General features: G+C 36.8%; 1 protein-coding gene and 1 long non-coding RNA gene across 2 annotated transcripts; one reads left to right on the plus strand and one right to left on the minus strand.

Moving 5' to 3' along the window:
• Positions 1-1,213: 1,213 nt before the first annotated feature.
• On the minus strand, positions 1,214-4,393 carry LOC113760979 (GTP-binding protein SAR1A). Its single transcript, XM_027303761.1, has 3 exons — positions 4,018-4,393; positions 3,758-3,889; positions 1,214-1,883 (listed from the first exon to the last, which is right to left on the minus strand). Exons 1-3 carry the CDS (start codon positions 4,144-4,146, stop codon positions 1,563-1,565), a joined length of 582 nt encoding a protein of 193 aa, XP_027159562.1. The 5' UTR covers positions 4,147-4,393; the 3' UTR covers positions 1,214-1,562.
• A 2,053-nt stretch (positions 4,394-6,446) lies between these two features.
• On the plus strand, positions 6,447-9,222 carry LOC113765757. The gene is made up of 4 exons (XR_003467782.1): positions 6,447-6,575; positions 6,977-7,089; positions 7,166-7,209; positions 9,051-9,222. It is a non-coding gene; the product is annotated as an uncharacterized LOC113765757 (long non-coding RNA).
• The last annotated feature ends 10,047 nt before the right edge of the window (positions 9,223-19,269 follow it).

Genomic DNA, 19,269 nt, shown 5'->3' on the forward strand with positions numbered 1-19,269 from the left:
GGCCTTGATCATTCCCCTTAACCTTGCTCAAGACCAGTTTGATAGCCTGCATTTAATCCAGTGTTATTGATCCAGTGCTTCATTCCTTTATTTTCTAGGCTGCAATTAGCTGGTTCAAGTTGTTTTCTGCAGTGATTCCTTTGAAGTTTAAAGTCCGAGAAAAATGAACTTCATGGTTGACTCGATTTTGCAAGCGGATTCGACTTCAACCCCTCCCCACAATTTTCTTTTTAATCTTAATTTTAGCCTCCTTTGCGGTATCCAAAATGTTCGACGAATATCTGCAAAAAAACATTCTTCAAGTTCTATTAATTGTTGAACGTAAGTCCAAAAATAAACAAAAATAAATGGGGAGTCAAAATACTATATGAACTCGTGGAGTTTTTTCTTGAATTATTGTATCAGACATTAGATGAGTATTATATTTTGGTTCCTTTTCTTATGCTCCAATGTCAATTTATCTACTTCGAATGTCGTATTTCTCATACGTTCTGTTAAATTTTACAAAACTTAATATTTTTAAAAAGTTTTAGGGTGATTATGCAATAAATTACTAATACAATTGCGTTGCAATATTAATGTTTCATTATTCTTTACTTTTGTTGTTCTCTCAGCTTTTACTAAAGTTATTTACAGTACTTCTTAGTTGCCTTTGATCTTGAGAGTTTGAATAAGATCTTATTTAAGATAATTACTATAGTAAAAAGGTGATTAGACGGTTGACTCGATGTCGCTGGCAACTACTGGCATGGGATCCAACATGCTACAAGGTAGTGCTATAAACTCATGATCCTTCTTGCTGCTACCTGTTTGGACTGACAGCTTATGTTACCACCAGTAATGAGCTGGCTGCGGCGAAACCGAATTCCATTGAGCCCGATCGTGATCCAGAGACACGAAAAGAGGGTACCGATCGAAACCAAAACCAAGGCCAAAACTGGGCATGCCTTGAATTTAGATAAGTCGCAAATGGTACACACAAGCTTGATACTGCTGCTCATTAACCGCACATTGCCTTGAACTACTGCTCATCCTGTTCCGAACATTATTCCCATCAAATTCAATGTGCAGCCACACCAACAGCTACACCACCACCCCCCCCTTCTTTCCATCAGACTAATCCTAAGAGATGGATGGCACCCTGCGATTACAAAATCATTGTTGGCAATGTTGTTTCTTGAAGTGCTACGATCAGCAAGAACACAAAACAAGCTGGGATTTAGAAGGTGTCCACAACTCAGCATGGTATTATTTCCTACAAGCAGAGAATTGTAGAGGATATGCCTCAGTTTTATCTCAACCACAATAAAAGAGCAGATTGGCAGCTGGGGAAAAATGTTTTAGTGACAAATCTAGACGCTGGGCAGTCCTGGCTACAAGTAAATTTTACACGGCATCAAGAATTGCGTAATTCTCCAATTGACGCAAACTGAAAGTACAAACCATACAAATCTAAGCCAACTAGAGACGTAATAAATTGGGACAGTGAACAGATAAAATTGAGTCTGCTTCCCCTCAGCAAGGAGAGTAAGACTGTAGCTATCATATTGCTGACGATTAGCCTACTTTATATATTGAGAGACCCATTTGAAGCCATCACCATATCCCATCTTACGCACGATACTGCACATAAACACCTCTAAAGGACGGACGTTAGAATCTCCAAGATTTACCTTCCCTTTGCCAGTGGTGACACCAGTTAGCCCAAGGTGGTAACGCAACTCATCCTCTGAGGCAGCATATGGTATGTCAATCTTGTTACCCAGAATGAGGAAAGGGACATTAGCAAGGGCTTCATCAGACAGGAGTGCATCTAATTCCTTCTTTGATTCAGCAAAGCGTTCTTTGTCATAAGCATCCACCAAGTATACCACTGCATCAACCTGTGCATCAAGAAGTCTTTATAAGGCAAAATGGAAAACCACATGGACGTTGCTGTAAAATAAAAACAGAAAAAGAACCAGTAAAATCTCAAAAAAAAAAAAAAAAAAGGGAAAAGAAAAGAAAAGAGAGCCCTGCATGTAGTCAAACTTAAGGATTACCAATTTCTGGGTTATGTGCATATAAACACAGCAAGGGACCTTCATTCTACACAAAACAATCTTTAAATAATGATATTAAGTGAGACTAAAATTGTAAAGAAAATAAGAAATTGATATTAAAAAAATGAATAAGAAAAGTACATAGCAAGATTGAAAATAGCATTATATCCAAACAAGATACGCATTCCTACATTCTGCTCTCAAAGACATCCAATTTCCCATATTTTTTTATAAAAATAAACATGAGAGTCCTACAAGAATATATAAAGGCTCAGATTCATCTTTTTGTGCCTCTGCCTTTAAGTCCAAACAAGGCAAATGATTGCCCAAGAAAAGAAACTATAGAATTTTCTCCACCAAAAAATACAAAAAATATTCTGCACTTTCATCATTTTCCTTCTCCAGTTCAGTCAGGTGAGACACTCCTTCATAGGACAATAGAGTATGTTGCATGAACAAGAAGTACCCAAGGACACAACTCTCAATCATGGGAACTTCAAAAGAAAAGCTATCGATGAACCAAACTTATGGCCCCTAAGAAGACAATTACTTCCATTAATACCTCCCAAAAAAAACATTAGAACAAGGTATTTCCAGCCATTCTAACCTCAAGGCAACTTCATAGGTAAACGAGAAAATACAATAAAATTACACAATCAACTTCAGAAAATACAATAACATTAGAATCAGGCATTAGCTAAACCAGAAAGTCTGCCTTGAAGAATATCTTAAGATTGAGTAAAAATAGCTGAGCATGAGCCATCTCTATTGTTATCTCATCACTGGTTCTAGCTTCTTGGCGAGTACACCTAAAGACTAACAAAATGGGGTTTTTTAACCTGATGAACAAAGCAGCATCTAGGTTCTCATTACTAGTGATAGAGCACCAATATAGAAGATGGAAGTAAGACTTCATGAGAAATAATCATATGGCCCTCAAGATTTGTGCTTCATAAACTTGGAAGAAATGTCAAAGCAAATGGTCGTCTGCTTACCTTCAGATCGCTGTTAATATGAAACAATCCTCCCCTTCCCGCACATTACTCAAGTAAGAGGAACACAAAGTATTTCATGAGAGAGGTGCTTTTGTTGTAATGGGAAAGGCAAGAAGAAGAAATTGACAGATGAATGGTACAACTTACAAAATTGATGGACAAGAACAAGTGTAGGATTTCCAAATCAATGGAGTAAGGGACGAAATTAGGGATCTCAATGAATTGGACCAGGGCCACATTCCAGATCTAATTTGACGCCATGATTGACAAAGCAATGTAGAAACGAAGAAGGAAGAAGAAAGAGGCAGATAAGAGTCGTATGTATGAATGTTATATCAATTCCACATGATATACGGAGGATATTAATTGATTTGTTCAGGAGCTCCATTTTCTTAAATACTGCTACTACTATAAGACAATTGCGATACAGTTCCAGAGCGCAAATCAGGCAAGAATGTTGGTTGCTGAAAGCAACATGCGTTCATTGCGTCGTAGCAAATTTGATGACGAGGGCAAGGTTCAGATACCAAGTGAAAAAAAAAGAGTAACAACAATTATAATTGCGGAATAAAAGTGGAAAGCATCCATGGATCCATCCTGAGCGGGTGGAGAGAAAGTACAATAAGAAAGGGGCGTAATAAAAGAATCATCAGATTGACAGGAAACAGGAAGGTGGGATCCGTAAAAAAAAAAAAAAAACCTACGAGGTGGGTTGCTAACCTTAGCATAGTAATCCTTCCAGACACGGCGAGCGATCTGATGGCCTCCCAAATCAAAGGCTTTAAACTTGATTTTGCCAATACTGAGCTCCTCCGACGTAGGATACTGCGTCGGTTGATGCTGCACAAGCCTCTGAAATGAAGAAAAAGTGGGGTGGGGGAGAGGTGGGAGAGAGAGAGAGAGAAATCAATCAGGAGGAAATGAGAAGGGATGGAAAAAGAGGGAAAGAGGAAATGAGAGGGAGGAGGGGGGGGGGGGACCTCGTCTTTGAGCATGTGAAGAAGAGTGGTTTTGCCGGCGTTATCGAGGCCTAGAAACAAGATCTTGGCTTCCTTCTGCCACAAACCCAGCGACGCCAACACGCCGTAGAACCAATCCAGCAGAAACATCTTCCCTTCTTTTTTTTCTTTTTTTTTTTGGTTTGTTTGTTTTCTCTTCTTCTTCTTTCTAAATTAGAAGAGAAAGGAGGGAGAGATCTGTTTAACTGCTCCTCTCCTCTAGCACTACTAGTATTTTTACTCTCTCTCTCTCTCTGCCCCTTTTACTCTTTACCGACTGTACCGACTCCCCTGGAGAGAACAAGAGAAATGAGATGGGCTTTGAGGCAGGGGGGGAGGGAGGCAGCCTACCACTTACTAGCAGTAGCAGTAATAAATAAATAAATAAATACTCCTCCAGTCTTCCTTTTTTTTTTTTTTTTTTTTTTGGTGTCAAAACCAGTCTTCCTGAAAGAGCGAATGGGTTTGCTGAGGATGGTGGTTGCTGTGCTGAGGTGTCTCCATTTAATTGGCTGGAGTTTGGTCGTCATTCTCGTGCGCTTCACGTGCTTCCGCCAAGAAGAGGAGACCTGGACTTCCTGCTGTTATCCGAGAAGAAGTAAGGAAGGACCTTCGGTTTTGAGCGCGTGCTTCCGCCAAGAAGAGGAGAGCTGGACTTCCTGCTGTTGTCCGAGAAGAAGTAAGGAAGAACCTTCGGTTTTTAGCAGGAACCGTTCCTCAGTGGCGTCAGTACCCTTTCCCTCGCCAGTAGCTTGCTAGCTGAGCTTATGACGGTTGCTGGTGGCTTGATCGATGGCAAGTGCTGGGTGATGGGCTCAATGTGGGTTGCCATGATTTGACGATATTGCCCTTCTTTTGAAACCAAAAACACTCTATCTTGCTGCCCTTCTTCCTTGTCTTTGCGATTTGTGAGTCTCGCCTCTCCTCTGGACAGCTGCCGAAGAACACATTTTTCTCCCTTTCCTTTGATTGACGGGACTGAAAGCTCTTTGTTTCTCCCATGTATGCAGAGCTTTCTATGTTTCTGGTGCCGCCTTTTCAACCTACCGTCATCATAATGCCCGGTAACTGTGCCTCATTTCCAAATTTCTCTTCTTCCTCTTCGGTTACTTGCTCCTTGGTTCTGAGCTGTAGCCTTGTTTGTTTATCCTGCTTTCTCTTTTATTTGTAAGAGTTGCTGTCTTGCTGCATTCTTGCGTGAGGTTTGATTCTGCTGTAATTCTTTGATTTTACCTCCTTGTGCGCATGTTTCCTGCAATTACCTTCTTATTTGTTCCCCCCCCCTTAATTTTCCCCCCTCCTAAGCTATTGCTGTTGCACCGCCCTCCTAAACTGTTACTGTTGCATTGTCTATTTGATTTGCTTTACGTCTCCTTTTGCTTCTTCTTTTGCCCCTTATGCCATCTGTTTTAGTTTGCCTTTCTACCAAACCCTTCTAAATTATGTTTTCCATTTTCCTCTTGCCAACAGTTCTTGCATCTCTGTGCTTTTTTCCCCCAGCCTTTTATTCTACTTTTCTTGCTACGTTCAGGCTATCTTTCCCCCCCTCCTGTTTTATGCCCTTTTCCCTTTTACCCTTGCCTTTCTTATTTTGTTGCCCACTTTGTTCTCTGCTGCTGGTTGGCCCGCATTTACCCTTTTATTATTGTATCATGTTAATCTTTTCCCCTTTTGCTGTTTTATTGGATGCAGGCACAGGCGCTTTCTCCTTCTGTGTTGCTCTGCTGCTTGCTGATAAAGCCTTGTTATATATAGCTAAGGTTAAGGTGACATTGCTTCTTCTCCCTTCTATATGTACTTTTAACTTCGTCCTGCCCAATAACCATTTCATACATGCTTTTGTTATGTCGTTTTTAGTTGTTACCGGCTTCAGCTGAGCTTTTACTTGTTTTTGCCTTATCTGCTCTGTTCGATGCTGTTGTGTAAGAGCTTTTTTTTAAAGCTTTTTTCGCTCTGATGCTTTTCAACCTATATAGTAAAAGCGCGAATGGATCTGCTAAGAATGGCTGTTGTTGTGCTGATGTGGCTAGATTTTATTGGCTGGATGGTGGTCGTCAATCACGTGGGGCTCACGTGCTTTCGCTGGGAGGAGAAGTGCAATTCTTTGTTGTTGTCCGAGAGAAGAAAACTTGGACCTTCGGTTTTTGAGAATAAACGTTTCTCTGGATTGCCAGCTGAGTAAGCTTATTATGACGGTTGGTGATGGTTTGATTGATGACAAATGCTGGTGATGGGCTCAATGTGGGTTGGCATTATTTTACGATATTACCCTTTTTTAACAATTATGTACTGAGCGTTTTGGGCGCCAAAACTTTGGCCTTTTTGCTGACGTGTCACTCTGAGCATTGCACTTGCTTTTGCTTAAAAAACATGGCTGTTATCTTTTGGACAGAATACCGTGTATAGTAGCCCCTAAGTCCTTCCTCAATCTATAGCTTTCTTTGTACGTGTGAGTCCAGATTCTTTTTCTTCTCAGAAGGTAATGGGATTTGATAAGAAGGTGATGGGATTTGGTGGATGAGGGGCTCAAGGCGAAAGTGGTTGGTGATCTCCTTCTTTCTGGGTTTCTCCTCTTATTTTTCTCTTTTTCCTTCATCTATCTTTTACCCTTTTCCTCTCTCGAGTGATAATAGTTAATTTCTTCTGTTTTTCTGCCTTTTTTTCCTGATCTTTTTTTTCCCTTGCTAAAAGCAACAAATCATTTTCTCCGCCCCTCTGCGTCTCTATTTGTTATGCTATCAGATTTCTTGCTATTAAGAAAACTTCATTTTTTTTGGCTTTGTAATCACTGAATCTCCATTATAGTTAATTTTCTGATATGATTCATTTTTTTCGTTCTTTAAGGATTCACCTTGCATGTTTCGTCAATAAATATTTTCCTCATTTTAATCTGGACTCGGAGTGATGACTACTTTTTTGTCCATTTTTTTCCTTTTGTTAGGTGGGAAAGGATGATGGAGATTGAAGATGAACTGATGATGATTTTGATGGAGGTTTCGACATTCTTCCATGGTTCCAGATGTTTTACTGGAAACATTAAACTTTACCCACCATGTATGTGTGTGTGTTTTTTTTGTTATGGTTTCCTTTTTCTTTTCTAAAACTCACTTTCTTCTTGTTGTGATTGCAGGTGTAAAGAGTTGGCATTTTTGCCGATTGGGATATATTTCAAAGGTAAGGCTTTAATATTTTGCTAAGTAATTATGCAAGGAAATTTGTGTTAGGTTGACCAGAGTAGTTGTCGGATCCGTAGATTAAAAAATTTGTAGGGACTTTATGTTATGGTAGTTTGAATTCTATTTCTCTTTCATAGTTTTTTGTACTAGAATTTATTCTTGACTTTTTGGTGAAAGAATTGCTTTTGATAGTTTACTCTGAAGAAGGTAGGAGTAATTGAAATTGATATTGTAAATCTGAGGAGTGGATGAAGCCATAGAGCTGGCACTGCAACCAGAGAGACTTATAACATGCTATTGTGGCTTCCACTTGAAATCTAGAAGTGGAAGAACTAAAATTGGACTGCAAACAACAAAATTCAAGGTTGAACGACCACACCGTGTGTAAGTATGGAACATAAAATTGGAGGTACATAAGTGACACCAAATTTTGATGGTTTACACAATAACTTGGTTATTACTTTATTTGATAAATAGGATATTTTGTTACAGTGTGTTGCGATCCAACAAGTTGTGCTGGCATATTTCTTGCTCAATTAGACTTCATCCTCTACATAAGGTTTTCTGACCTTAAATCATTAAAGATAGGGCATATTTTGTTCATAAATAACTCTGGTATATTTCTTTTGTTGTTGTTGGAGGAGGAACCATGGAAATGACTGAGAGTTTCTCTTTGGTAGCCTAATGATATCTGTGATTTTCTATAGTCTTTTTTTAGGAATTTCAGTATTTTTTAGATCATTTTTTCATACTACTATGCAGAGAATACCTCTATTCAGTAAAAATTTGCTTTTTAAAGTATTTGTCATGTAATTAAGTATATGGTCTAGCTTCCTTTTTGTTTGTCATGTTTGAGTTTGTGGCCTAGAGAAACAGATGAAACAGAGAGTAAAATGGTGCTTGGATGGTAATTTATTGCATATATTATAGTTGAAGTGGTAATTGAAAAAAGTAAATTTTTGGTGTTTTGGTTTAATAGAATTTATGATTGTTTCTTGTAGGGTCCTTATCTATGGGATAATGCACAAATTCTTTCCATGTTAAGCCTTGTCATTGTGCTTAGTAATTTAGCCAATTTCTTTCCCGTTTAGATCTTCATGTCCCTATCTTCTTCACGTGATCAAGGGAAAATAGTCATGTACAAAAAGATTGTAGAAAATCTGTAAATTTGATTTTTCATCTAATTTAAACACTTTTTTTTCCGCTTTGAACACTCTTCAAAACTGATCTCATTTTTCCTCCTTCTGTCGGTATCTTCATGCAAGTGTATGTTCAACTCAACTTGTAAAAAGGCAATTTGTATTGTAAAACTTGAAATAGCCATTTATTAAGATTAATTCCTTGATCCTTGTATAATTGTTGGGTTCGGGTTTATATAATAAGTGGCTCAAATCATTAATTTGATATAATTGGAGGTTGGATAGCCACTTTTGGTGCAGCAATGGCTCAAGTGGAATTAATATCTTTGAAGTATCGCTAAGTTCCTTGCTATTATTTGCTTTTCTTCCCGAGCTAATGGTCAAATTCATTGCATCAGTTTTTCTAAAGACCACCAGTGGCATCATTTCTAACACCTGTTTTGTTTTTAGGTGACTGTAGAAATTACTGCTAATTAGGAACGGTGGGTTTTATTTAGTATGCCATTGTGTTGCAAAGCAGACCATAACTTTGCTATATGTTAGAGCTTTTTGATGCTTTTGTTTTTTATATTTTATAACTCTTTTGTCACCTCTCAAATTGCGAGTATGGTTTGAAGCCTTTTGTTTTTTCAAACTTAGTAATGGGTCCTCAGAACTTTGACAAATTGACATGCTTACATGTATAATTTGATTGTTGCAGCATTTCGGGCTGTGATCAATGGAAGATTTGTGAGGCCTACGCACATTGTAATAGCTATGATCCTATGGATGAAAGACATTTAGGTTTTTCTTTTGTTGCTCATTACCCTGCTATGATTTGTGTAAGGATCCTTGCACCGTAATTGATTTATGCAATATGTCATTGTACTACAATAAGAAGGTTTATTCATTAAATAAGGTTGAATACTCGGTGGCTGATCAGTAAATTACATAGTTAATGACCATGATTTTTATTTACTTCTTTGGAAAAGAAGGAATGATGTAGCTAATAGCATCTAGGGATAAAACCCAAAGAAGACTTTAAATTCCTTTGTTTCTTATTCTTTGTAAATGCTTCTTTTCCCCCTGTTGATGGGATTATAAGAGTCCGTGTTGTAGTTATAAGATGGTTGGTTTCTATCCTATTTCGACTAACAAGCATGATTACAATTTGGCAAATGGTTGTGCTTCTAGCAATTGACAAACATGGATGCTATTCAAGTTATTAGCTCTAGCTTTGCAGTATGGTGTAAACTAGACACAGTTCTTCAACTGGATATACTAACGGAAAGCACTGTAGATTTTTATTCTCCTTTCTTTTTCTTCTTAGTGTCTTTTTGTTCCTGCATATACATGATTTAAGGTGATTACAAATTGTTAAATGGTGGTCAAGTTCTTGAATTCTTGTTGTATTTAAAATCTGATCTTTTCTCTAAGATACTCTACAATCTCCTTCAAAATTTTGCTTTGAAGAGAGAGTTTTTGGGAAAAAATTGTAGAGGGGATTCTAAGAAATTACTTTTCCTTTTACTTGACCTTTAATTTTTTTTATACTTCTTTTATATATTTATCCCTACTTTTATTGATTTATTTGTTCTATTTTGATAATCTGGAAATATATTTTTGTCAGACTTTCTTATGACAAGCAATCAAAGAAAGAGGATTACCTTTAAAAAGCCTGTTTAGAAAACTTTGTAAGTGGAGTTGGCTTTGTTTATATTTTTTACTTTTTTCTTTGAGTATTAGATTACTGCTTTGTGTGGGTGTTTTATTGTTATTAATGTTGGTATCTTCATTGTGGATTATCTCAAAAAAAGAATTTGATATTGTCACTAGGCTTCTGCACTAGAGGAAATGTTGGATACGCCACTGTACCAGACCATTGCTCATTGAATAATGGTGTGCTGCCTATGATGTTAACAAGATTGTCATACTGACACTTTGTTTTGGAAAAAAGATATGTACAGGGGCTATTAATTTCTAACATACTCTAAGATCTGAGTGATCGAGAATGCAAATGTTGGAGCCTTGGAAGCTGATTTTGTTCCGATCTGGACATTTAATTTTTTTCTCTTTTTATGTGTTTAGCAAATTGGATTGTGTACTTATGAGTGTAAATTTATATTCTATAATATGTTTCTTAATTCATGACATTGATAAGCATTCAGGAAGATCATCTTAATTGTTGTACTAACTACTATTACCCCTTACTTTCAAGTTCTCGAAATAGAAAATACACAATCTTACTCAAACATTGTACAGTTTATTTTCACGTACAACTGATATCGTTGCTAAACAATGCTGGGCACAAAAAAATCCCGGGCATTAACTCCACACCGCGCGACAGCGCGGTGATCTCCTCCTAGTCCTGTTATGAGTGCGTACTGCTACTACGACGCAATTTTTTTAAAAAACTTTTTGGGGTTTTAATAATCCTACTACGGTAGTATTGAAATGCGAAAAAGGACCGTTCCCTGGTTCACGTGCGCTCCCATTTCTATTATCGTAATAATTTCTACCCCAACCCAACCGTCCCTCGGCCCTATTACGTACTTGCACTAGGATGAGCTAGAATACAAGGAAGCCGCAACAAAGGCAGCTAGGATGAGCACAGAAGAAACAACGATCCCTTTCCAACAATAACAGGAGGCAGCTGCAGGCAGCAAGATGTTGAGGTTTGCAATACACAAGCTAAAGGATAACCCAGAAATGGGAATTGGTGCGTAATTGCTGCGGACAACCAGCAGGCCGTGAAAGGAGAGAAGTACAGGAGATCCACTCATTGACCAAGCAGTGGCTATCAAGTTACTGCTGCGCAAGGCTGCAGAGTACTAAATTGGGAAATGGCTGAGGTCTAAATCCAAAACAAGCAAACACTCAACTACATTCTTCTTTCTCGCAAAACTCATGATATAAGATTAGCAACTGTGTTAGAAGATATTCACCAATTAAATTTGTTGTTTTATATGTAATCCTTTTGTTTACTTAGTAAGAAATATAATAATATATGTAACAGGAAATATAATTGCAATCGCCCTTGGGACTTGGGACTTGGGAGTTGGGAGACTATCTGGTTCTGACACTATACAAAAATAATCGGAATCGCCCTCAGCATAAAGCTTAGGTAAAGGGGGACCTATTCTGGACTGTAGATGAAGAGATTCCTTTTGCATGTGCAACTTCGGTGGTTGTGGTGCTAGTTTCTCATCCATGGTGCACAAAACTACAAACGAAACGATCAGGTAGGTACTAATGCTTGAAGGCTTTTCCCTTGATTTTGACTTGCATGTGAGATACATTTTCTGGACCATTAGAAAGTTTTGCATCTTAGAAGAGCAAATTGTCACAGAATAATATATATGTTACTGGAAAAAATTCACTACGCTACTACTTTAGTATTCTAATCTTTAGACTTTATTTCACCCTCAGTTTACATTCCCCTTGTCATGGCGCAATGACAACCTACTTTGATGGATGGTACTAGCAAATAAGCGAGGGGCCATGTGGTTTGGCTTCTGATTAGATATTGGGTCTGTTTCATTCGATTTCTGGACCTTTCGTTCTCTCTTTATCCCTTCCTCATCTAGCTGCTACTCCAATCAATAATTAAGTCACTACCAGTTAGAATTTTGAAATACTAGCAGAAGAAGCTAATGAATGTGGTTTAAAACTTTATAAAGTGACATTGGTCTGCCTTTCCTCCTCCTGTACAGAAATTATCTCAAGAAATTTGATGCTTTTCCGGTTCTGACTGCATACTTTTTATGGTCGGTCTGAAAAACCTTCTGTATTAGTATAAAAATACTAGTACTAGTTTCTAGGAATTAACTGAAAACGTCGACGGAGAAGATGAGAAAAGAAAGGGGATAGGATTACCGACGGCATCCAAGGAGAAGTAAACAGGCGGAGGAGGTTTAGTTTAACGTAGGGAGGAGAACTAAGGTTACTCTTTGTAGGTGGATGAGTAGTGAGGAGGTTGCGAAGGACACCATGAAAGAGCCTACATGCTCTCCTCACCTTCGTCCACCGCCACCACTACTATTATCTTCTTCTCATCCCATTACTTTCTTCCATTAGTATTGCAAAAGCTCAAGCTTCTTCTCCGGCAACTCTCAGAAAATGATCAATCTTTTGATGAGTTTTAGCCGGTACGTGCTTGCTTAAGGTAACAGGGGGACTCTACTTTTTTATCATATATATATAACCAAAAGGGTCGAAGCTTAAGCAAGCGCTTAAATTCATTAAGTGACCATCGGTGGCTGCCACTCAAACTCAAATGTCCCCTCGCATGCAGTTCCTGGTTTGTTGCCGTTAGTGTCGTGGGATCTTTGGTGGTTTTTGGGTTCGTTCTTATGGGCAATGGCTGTTTCAAGTCTTCTTTTTCAAATTTTTGCATCTCTTCTTTTTAACTTTCTCTAATGTGAAAAAGGAAGGAAAAAGACTTTTATGCCAGCCCCAGGTAGGTTAAAATGAATGGCATTCTCAAACATTCGAAGATTGTGTTTTTGCACTGATAAAGATACTTAAATTCCTCAAATTTCACAGACTATATAAGAAATATATCTGTCTAACTTCCATAATAAAAAATAGAATATAAAAATGAAATATTCATAATTAAATACATAATAAAAATATAATAAATGCAGCTTAACATTTATGATATTAATCGCACTCCATAATTTTATTAATCGTATTTTTATTATATGATTTTGATGTGTTAGTCTATATGATAAAACAAATGATGGGAGTGCGAATAATAAAATAGTGAAGTGTAATCAACATTTTCCTAAATTTAATTTTTTTAAAAAAAGTGATTTGAGGTGGAATGGAAATAATATGGAAAAATTACAAATCAAGAGTCGACTCATCAATCTCGTCAATCACATATGTCATATAGATAAGAAAAATTAATTTGCTCGGTACACCTAAATCACATCTAACTTGAATCGTGGGTATTGCAAATTGAGTTTTGTCCAATTCAAATTGACTCGTGTAAATACTTCGCGGGAAATACGTATGACATCTCATTAATCCAATAATCAGAGCAGATCCGATGGCAAAAAGCCATTCACACCATAGCTAGCTCAAGAACTTGTGCCACGTGGGCCGGGAAATTTGCTGTGATCCGATGAACAAGGAGAAGGTGACTTCAACGTTGAATTGAATGACACACGCATGACACATTCCCTCGGGGATTGAAGCTCATCTTTTTTCTCCAAATCGAAGGAGCTTTTTATCTAGTAGTGTTCTAGTTTGTGTGTGTACATGCAGAGGCTAACTTGTCCATTTTGGAGGCTACAAGCTGTTGTTAGTCAACGTCCCCCCAACTGCTTTCATTCCCATCAGTCGCACGATTGGTACGCTTGCAGCAAATGCTCCACCAAGTCTTAAATTTTCAACCAAAAGTTGTACCGGAAAAAATACGCTTCTTCCTTCCATTGATAGATACTGTATTATCATACTTTTTATTTTAAAATGTTTATCACGTTAAAAAATTCAAAACAATTTTTAATTTTTCTTTTTAATACAGCCCTTTCCTTTAATCATAAACATTAATTTGCTATTCAAATTCTCTACTGCTGGTCTACGAGCAATGTATGAAAGATTTCCAGATTGCCCCACACACACATAAATTCTCAACCGCGCGGGCAAGTAGGTAGCAACTCTAATTTGGCGCGTGGAAGTCGGAAGGTACATTTACAATCAGCGTTGCAGCTATGAACAAGGCACTAGGGAGGGAGTAGGGACCATGAGAATCGAGTACTGAGGGGTGGACTGGCAGCCTCTCACCGCTACCCATCTCCCAAGAACAACAACAACTGGCCCATTAGGATGGTCCTCCATTTACAACATCTGTCTATTATTTGGACACTCTTGTTATTCATCTTGGTCTGCTTAGCCCAGTCCATTAACTGAAAAGATTGTTTTGGGCTTTTCTGACCGCATGTGCTACTGCTACACACATAACCTTCCCCCAACGATTGCCTAATGCCCTTTACCTTTTAAAAATGGGACAATTTCACAAATCTCCCCTGAGGTTTATGACAATTTCACTCGAATCCCCTCAAGTTTTACAAACTACACTAACCTCCCTTATCACAATAAAATAACTATAATGACCTGAACTTAATAAATAACTCACAGTATAATGAAACAAGATTTAAAAAAAAAAATAAAAAGAAACATGACTTATTCAGTTATCTTATTTACAAGTTACGACCAACAACGATTTTCTCTCACTTACTATCATTCCATTCTCATCTATCAACCTTTCCTCTTATAATTCTCTCTCAAATTACCACCAACCATTACTTATAATTTCAGTCAATCACACCACAAGTAATCTCTATTATATATTCTAATTTCTTCTTTCTTATCTTTGGAATTACCAAATCCAAGTTTAGTTGAGATATTAGATTTGATTATTGAAGTAAAATTTGATTTCATGTTCAAACTAAAAGGAGATGAAGAGGCACACAATAATAATGGAACAAATAATGCAATCATTGGTCAAAAGAGGAAGAGGGACTGAAATTGATAAATTTGTCAATTTGTCTATATCATCCATCCAAAAACATTTAATATGTTAACAAATACATTTGTATTTCTTTTTATACTTTATAATTGTTGGTTGTGGTTTCACTGTGAAAATAGAGTTTCTTCTCTGTATTTAAGATATTAACATGTTTGAAGATTTGATAGTAGGTTATATTATTTTGTTTTGAGAAAGTGTGAGTATTAGGTATGAAGTTTAGGGTGTGATTAGTTGTAAATAAAATTTTAGTTTTTGGCAAAATAAATTTCTTGAAAATTTTTATAGTCATAATGATGCATTTCTTCTCTTAAATTTGATTAATTTCATCCATGCCTAAATCTCCATTAAGGATTTTCTTCAGGGCCATAACGTGACTCGTATAGTCGGAGTTAAGCCACTTATATGGAACCAAACCATGGCATCCTATGTTGAAAATTATGAAATACAAAGGCAATTGACTGTGAGTTTGACCATTCTATGGAACCATGTGGTAAGACTATTTCTGAAGAATAGAACGAATCCTCAAAATCAAATGTATGCTTTGGGATAAGCAATTTTATGACTATGATGATGAAATTGCTTGGGTTTAGAATTTGAAATTAAACTATTTGTTAGGTTAGTTTGTTAGTATAGTAGGTTTGGTTGAAATATAGAAGAAAGCAATTGGCAAAATAATTTTTGTTTAATTTTTGTACAAAAAGGGTAGTTTAGGATTTTTGAGAAAAGTTATAGCCTTTTGGGCCTATATTATTATATAAACAATAAAAGTAAGGGAGGTATGTATAATTTAATAAACTTGAGAGTAACTCTCTGCAATTGTCAGAAACCTCCCATCCCTTTAAAAATTGGATAAAAAGTATGCAATGGCTCAAGGGTGTGTTACTTGCTACACGAAGCAAAATCGATAAAACCATGCCCACCTCCGTCTTTCTTCCTTTTTGTGAACATGATGATTCTTCAATCTTCCTCCTCCTTATTAGTAGTATTTCGTTTCCAGATACAGTGCTAAACCTAGAGACCTGTGGAAGTGAGTACTTCATCACACTTTCACACGTGAAAAATGACGATGGAGGAAATTTTTACACTTTGCCCTAATGTTATGTTATGGGCGTCATGGCTTGTAAGGCCTGTCCTATCAATGATTCAATGGGGGCTTTCTTACAATTGTACTTAAATATGACTATTGTTGGACAGATCCATTCCATTTCCAAAGTTGCAAAATGAATCAAATTCTATTGTATGGTATGGGATGAGAGTGGAATTCTAAGGGGATAATTTCAAAAAACCTCCTCTAACGTTTCTAACAATTTTACTACCCTAATCTTTTTTTTTTCTTCACTTTCCTATGTAACTTTCCTGCTAACGAAACAAAGCCTCAGAATTGAAATAATTTAAGAAACTTTCATTGAGGTTTCCAACAACTTTACTGTCTTTCCCCGAGATTTTAAAAATTTTACTTATCTCCCCTGTTAATTATAGAGATCCAACAATTACAGCACTATTTTAAACTAAAACCAAATATTTCAAAAGCACATCAATCAAAACAGAGCCAACCAACCAACCACTTCTAGAGTAGTTGATCAACAAGAAAGTTTTAATCCCGCGACCTACATTATAAATTCAGGATTTCCTGAATAATTTCGTCAGTGGGTACATAGGAATTCATTTAGATTGGTAGTGATTTAGTCTCCCAAGTTCTCCATTTGACTCCTTTAAATTCCCCTCCCTCTAATATAGAGCAGAATCAGATGTATGATAAAATCTAATCGTGTCGGACAAAAAAAAGAAAAAAAAAAAAAGAAATAGAGCCAACTTTCTTACTCTTTATCTCGCAAATCCGAGGCAAAGAATAAATAGCAACTACTACAGCACGGGCTAAGTTAGACCCTCACTCTTGCAGTGCACTGCAGGAGCACAACAAATTTGTTAGGGAAAAGGGAGATGCTACACTATACGCACATTCTCATGCTTGTAAGCAAAGAAGAAAGCAGAATTTGAGGAAAGGAAAAAGATTGATGAAGATTGACGAAGGTGCCAGTAGCATATAATGACAGTTGATGACAAGCTACCCTGTAACCGGGCGGCGCCGGCTGCTTGGTTTAGATGAAGAAGAAGAAGAGTTGCCAAAATTCCCGAGTCCCACACGCCACCTCCTCAATTATTCATTCAACGAAAGTCCATTTTCTTGGTATCGGTCTCTTAATTAAGGATGATTTCTACGTACTGCTACTAACTACCAACAAAGCCTTCTCCCTTTTCTCACTCTTAACAATAAATTGATAGACGGTTCAACAAAGCCCAAAAAAAAAGGTATTGACAGAGTGTCTTTTATCGTTTCTGTCAGACTTGGAAAATTATGGGAAAAGGGTATTACTGTATTACCTTGCTCTTGTACTCGGGATGCTAACTCAGTTAATAGACTTTAATGATTTGCATGGTGCTGGGGAAGAATGAAAATTAGGAAACCTCATATTTTGCTTCAACAGAAATTTCAAATTTTGGGACAAACTACTGCTCCACCAAGAACTAACCTTCTTTAACGTGACCTTTCTAAGATTCATATGGATGTTTAATGCAATTGTATGGTTCAATAGTAATTTGAATATTATTACTAGTAGGTGTAGATTGTGATAATAGACCAAAAAAAAAATTGCTCCACCAAGGCCTCATTTTTGTTCGTTCATAGAAAATTTTGGTGCTCGAGAATTGGCACCATGACTATCTTGGAAACAAAAAAAAAAAAAAAAAAAAAGGATTGGCTCCATTTGCGAGAGATTTTGGGGGCGTTGATTAACTAAGTAATGACAAAAAAACCGAAAGTATTATAGATTTATATCTGATCAGGTTCAGGGACCAATCATGTCCAGTTACGACGGACGAGACGAGGGGTTGGTTCTTGAGGCCGAATGACCAAATTAGATAAAGAGAGATGCAGTGAGAGAGACGTGTGAGGTAAGAACGGAGGATAAGAATTAAGAATAGGATAAGCACAATTTGTCAGCACAGCACCACGTCATTATCCAAACAAAAAAAAAAAAGCAACTCTTCTTAGATTTTAATCAATTCCAGGAAAAGATAAAAAATGATTAAAAGAGACGACATCGCTAGTACTAGCAGTAGTCTGCTGCTCCTTCTAGACTAATCAGTTCCACCGAAAAAGAGAAAAGGAAAATTAAACTGATTATTAGAAGGAAAAAAAACAAAAACAAAGAGACAGCAAAGCTGCTACTTAACTCTTAAGTCTTGTAATTAATTAAAGGGTTATTATCACTTTACTCCCTTAAACTATATTACTACTATCAGTTTACCTCATAATGTTATCTTTTAATCACTTTACCCCCATAAGTAATTCAACTCAATATATATTAAGAAATTTTGGACAAAAATACCGTTTTATTTTATAGCATTACTACTCTAAGCCTTGCCCAAGAGTTACCCTTTTTGAGGCAATAACTCTAGGGGGTAGGATAGCATTAGTACTCTAAGCCTTACCCAAGGAAAAAAGAATAATTTTTTTTTTAGAGTTTTTGTAGAAAAATGTATTATAACGATTTAATATATGCGAGATAAAAAGGTGATTACAAAATATGTTCACAGAAAATATAAAAATTTTTCTTTAAAAAGCTACAATCCAAACAAGGCTATATTCTAAAAATATTAAACTAAATTGCAGGTTTTTTTTTTGCCCTTTTGCTTCAACTTTTACATTTTTAATTTGGAGAATGAATACCGAATCAACTATAAACATTCTCAAAAGAAAAGTTAACAGCATTCAATCCAAATTTATATCACAAATAAATAAGCCTGATTCTTTTATTCTGAAGATACAAATGTAAGTATATTTTAAAAGTGTAAAACTAAATTGCAAGTTCTAATTTTTTTTTTTGTTTTGCTTCAAATTTTAACTCTTAAATTGGTGTTTGATTTTGAGGAAGGCACAACATTTACTCCATTCCTATTATTCTAAATAAATTATTTTAGACGGGCTTAACTGGATCATTATTGAAGAATCGACGGAGACTCAACAACACTCGTAGAATTTGAAGAAGTCAATTGAGACGAGAAATAAGATTTAAATTCTCGACCTTAAGCTCCACAGAGCGGCAAATTCTTTTGTAGACGGTCGGTTAAGCCGTATGGTACTCGTACAAGATGAATGATTGCAACAACAAAGAAGAGAGTGAGACCGGGGAGGAGGGGTAATATATATATATATATAAACTAATAATGCGATAAAACATCGCTGAGGTCAATTGTTGGCCCACAGAATCTGAGCAAAAGTTGATGCATTTCTTCAAAATTGGGAGGAGAGGGATTGGGCGGAGGCTAACTCTTTTTAAGTCTAAGACTAAGAGAGCGTGTCGCTTCAGTTTCAGACTTTCAGTACTGCCCGTTACTGTACATC

The sequence above is a fragment of the Coffea eugenioides genome, chromosome 1 (genome assembly GCF_003713205.1).
Source record: "Coffea eugenioides isolate CCC68of chromosome 1, Ceug_1.0, whole genome shotgun sequence".
Classification (NCBI taxonomy): Eukaryota; Viridiplantae; Streptophyta; class Magnoliopsida; order Gentianales; family Rubiaceae; genus Coffea; species Coffea eugenioides.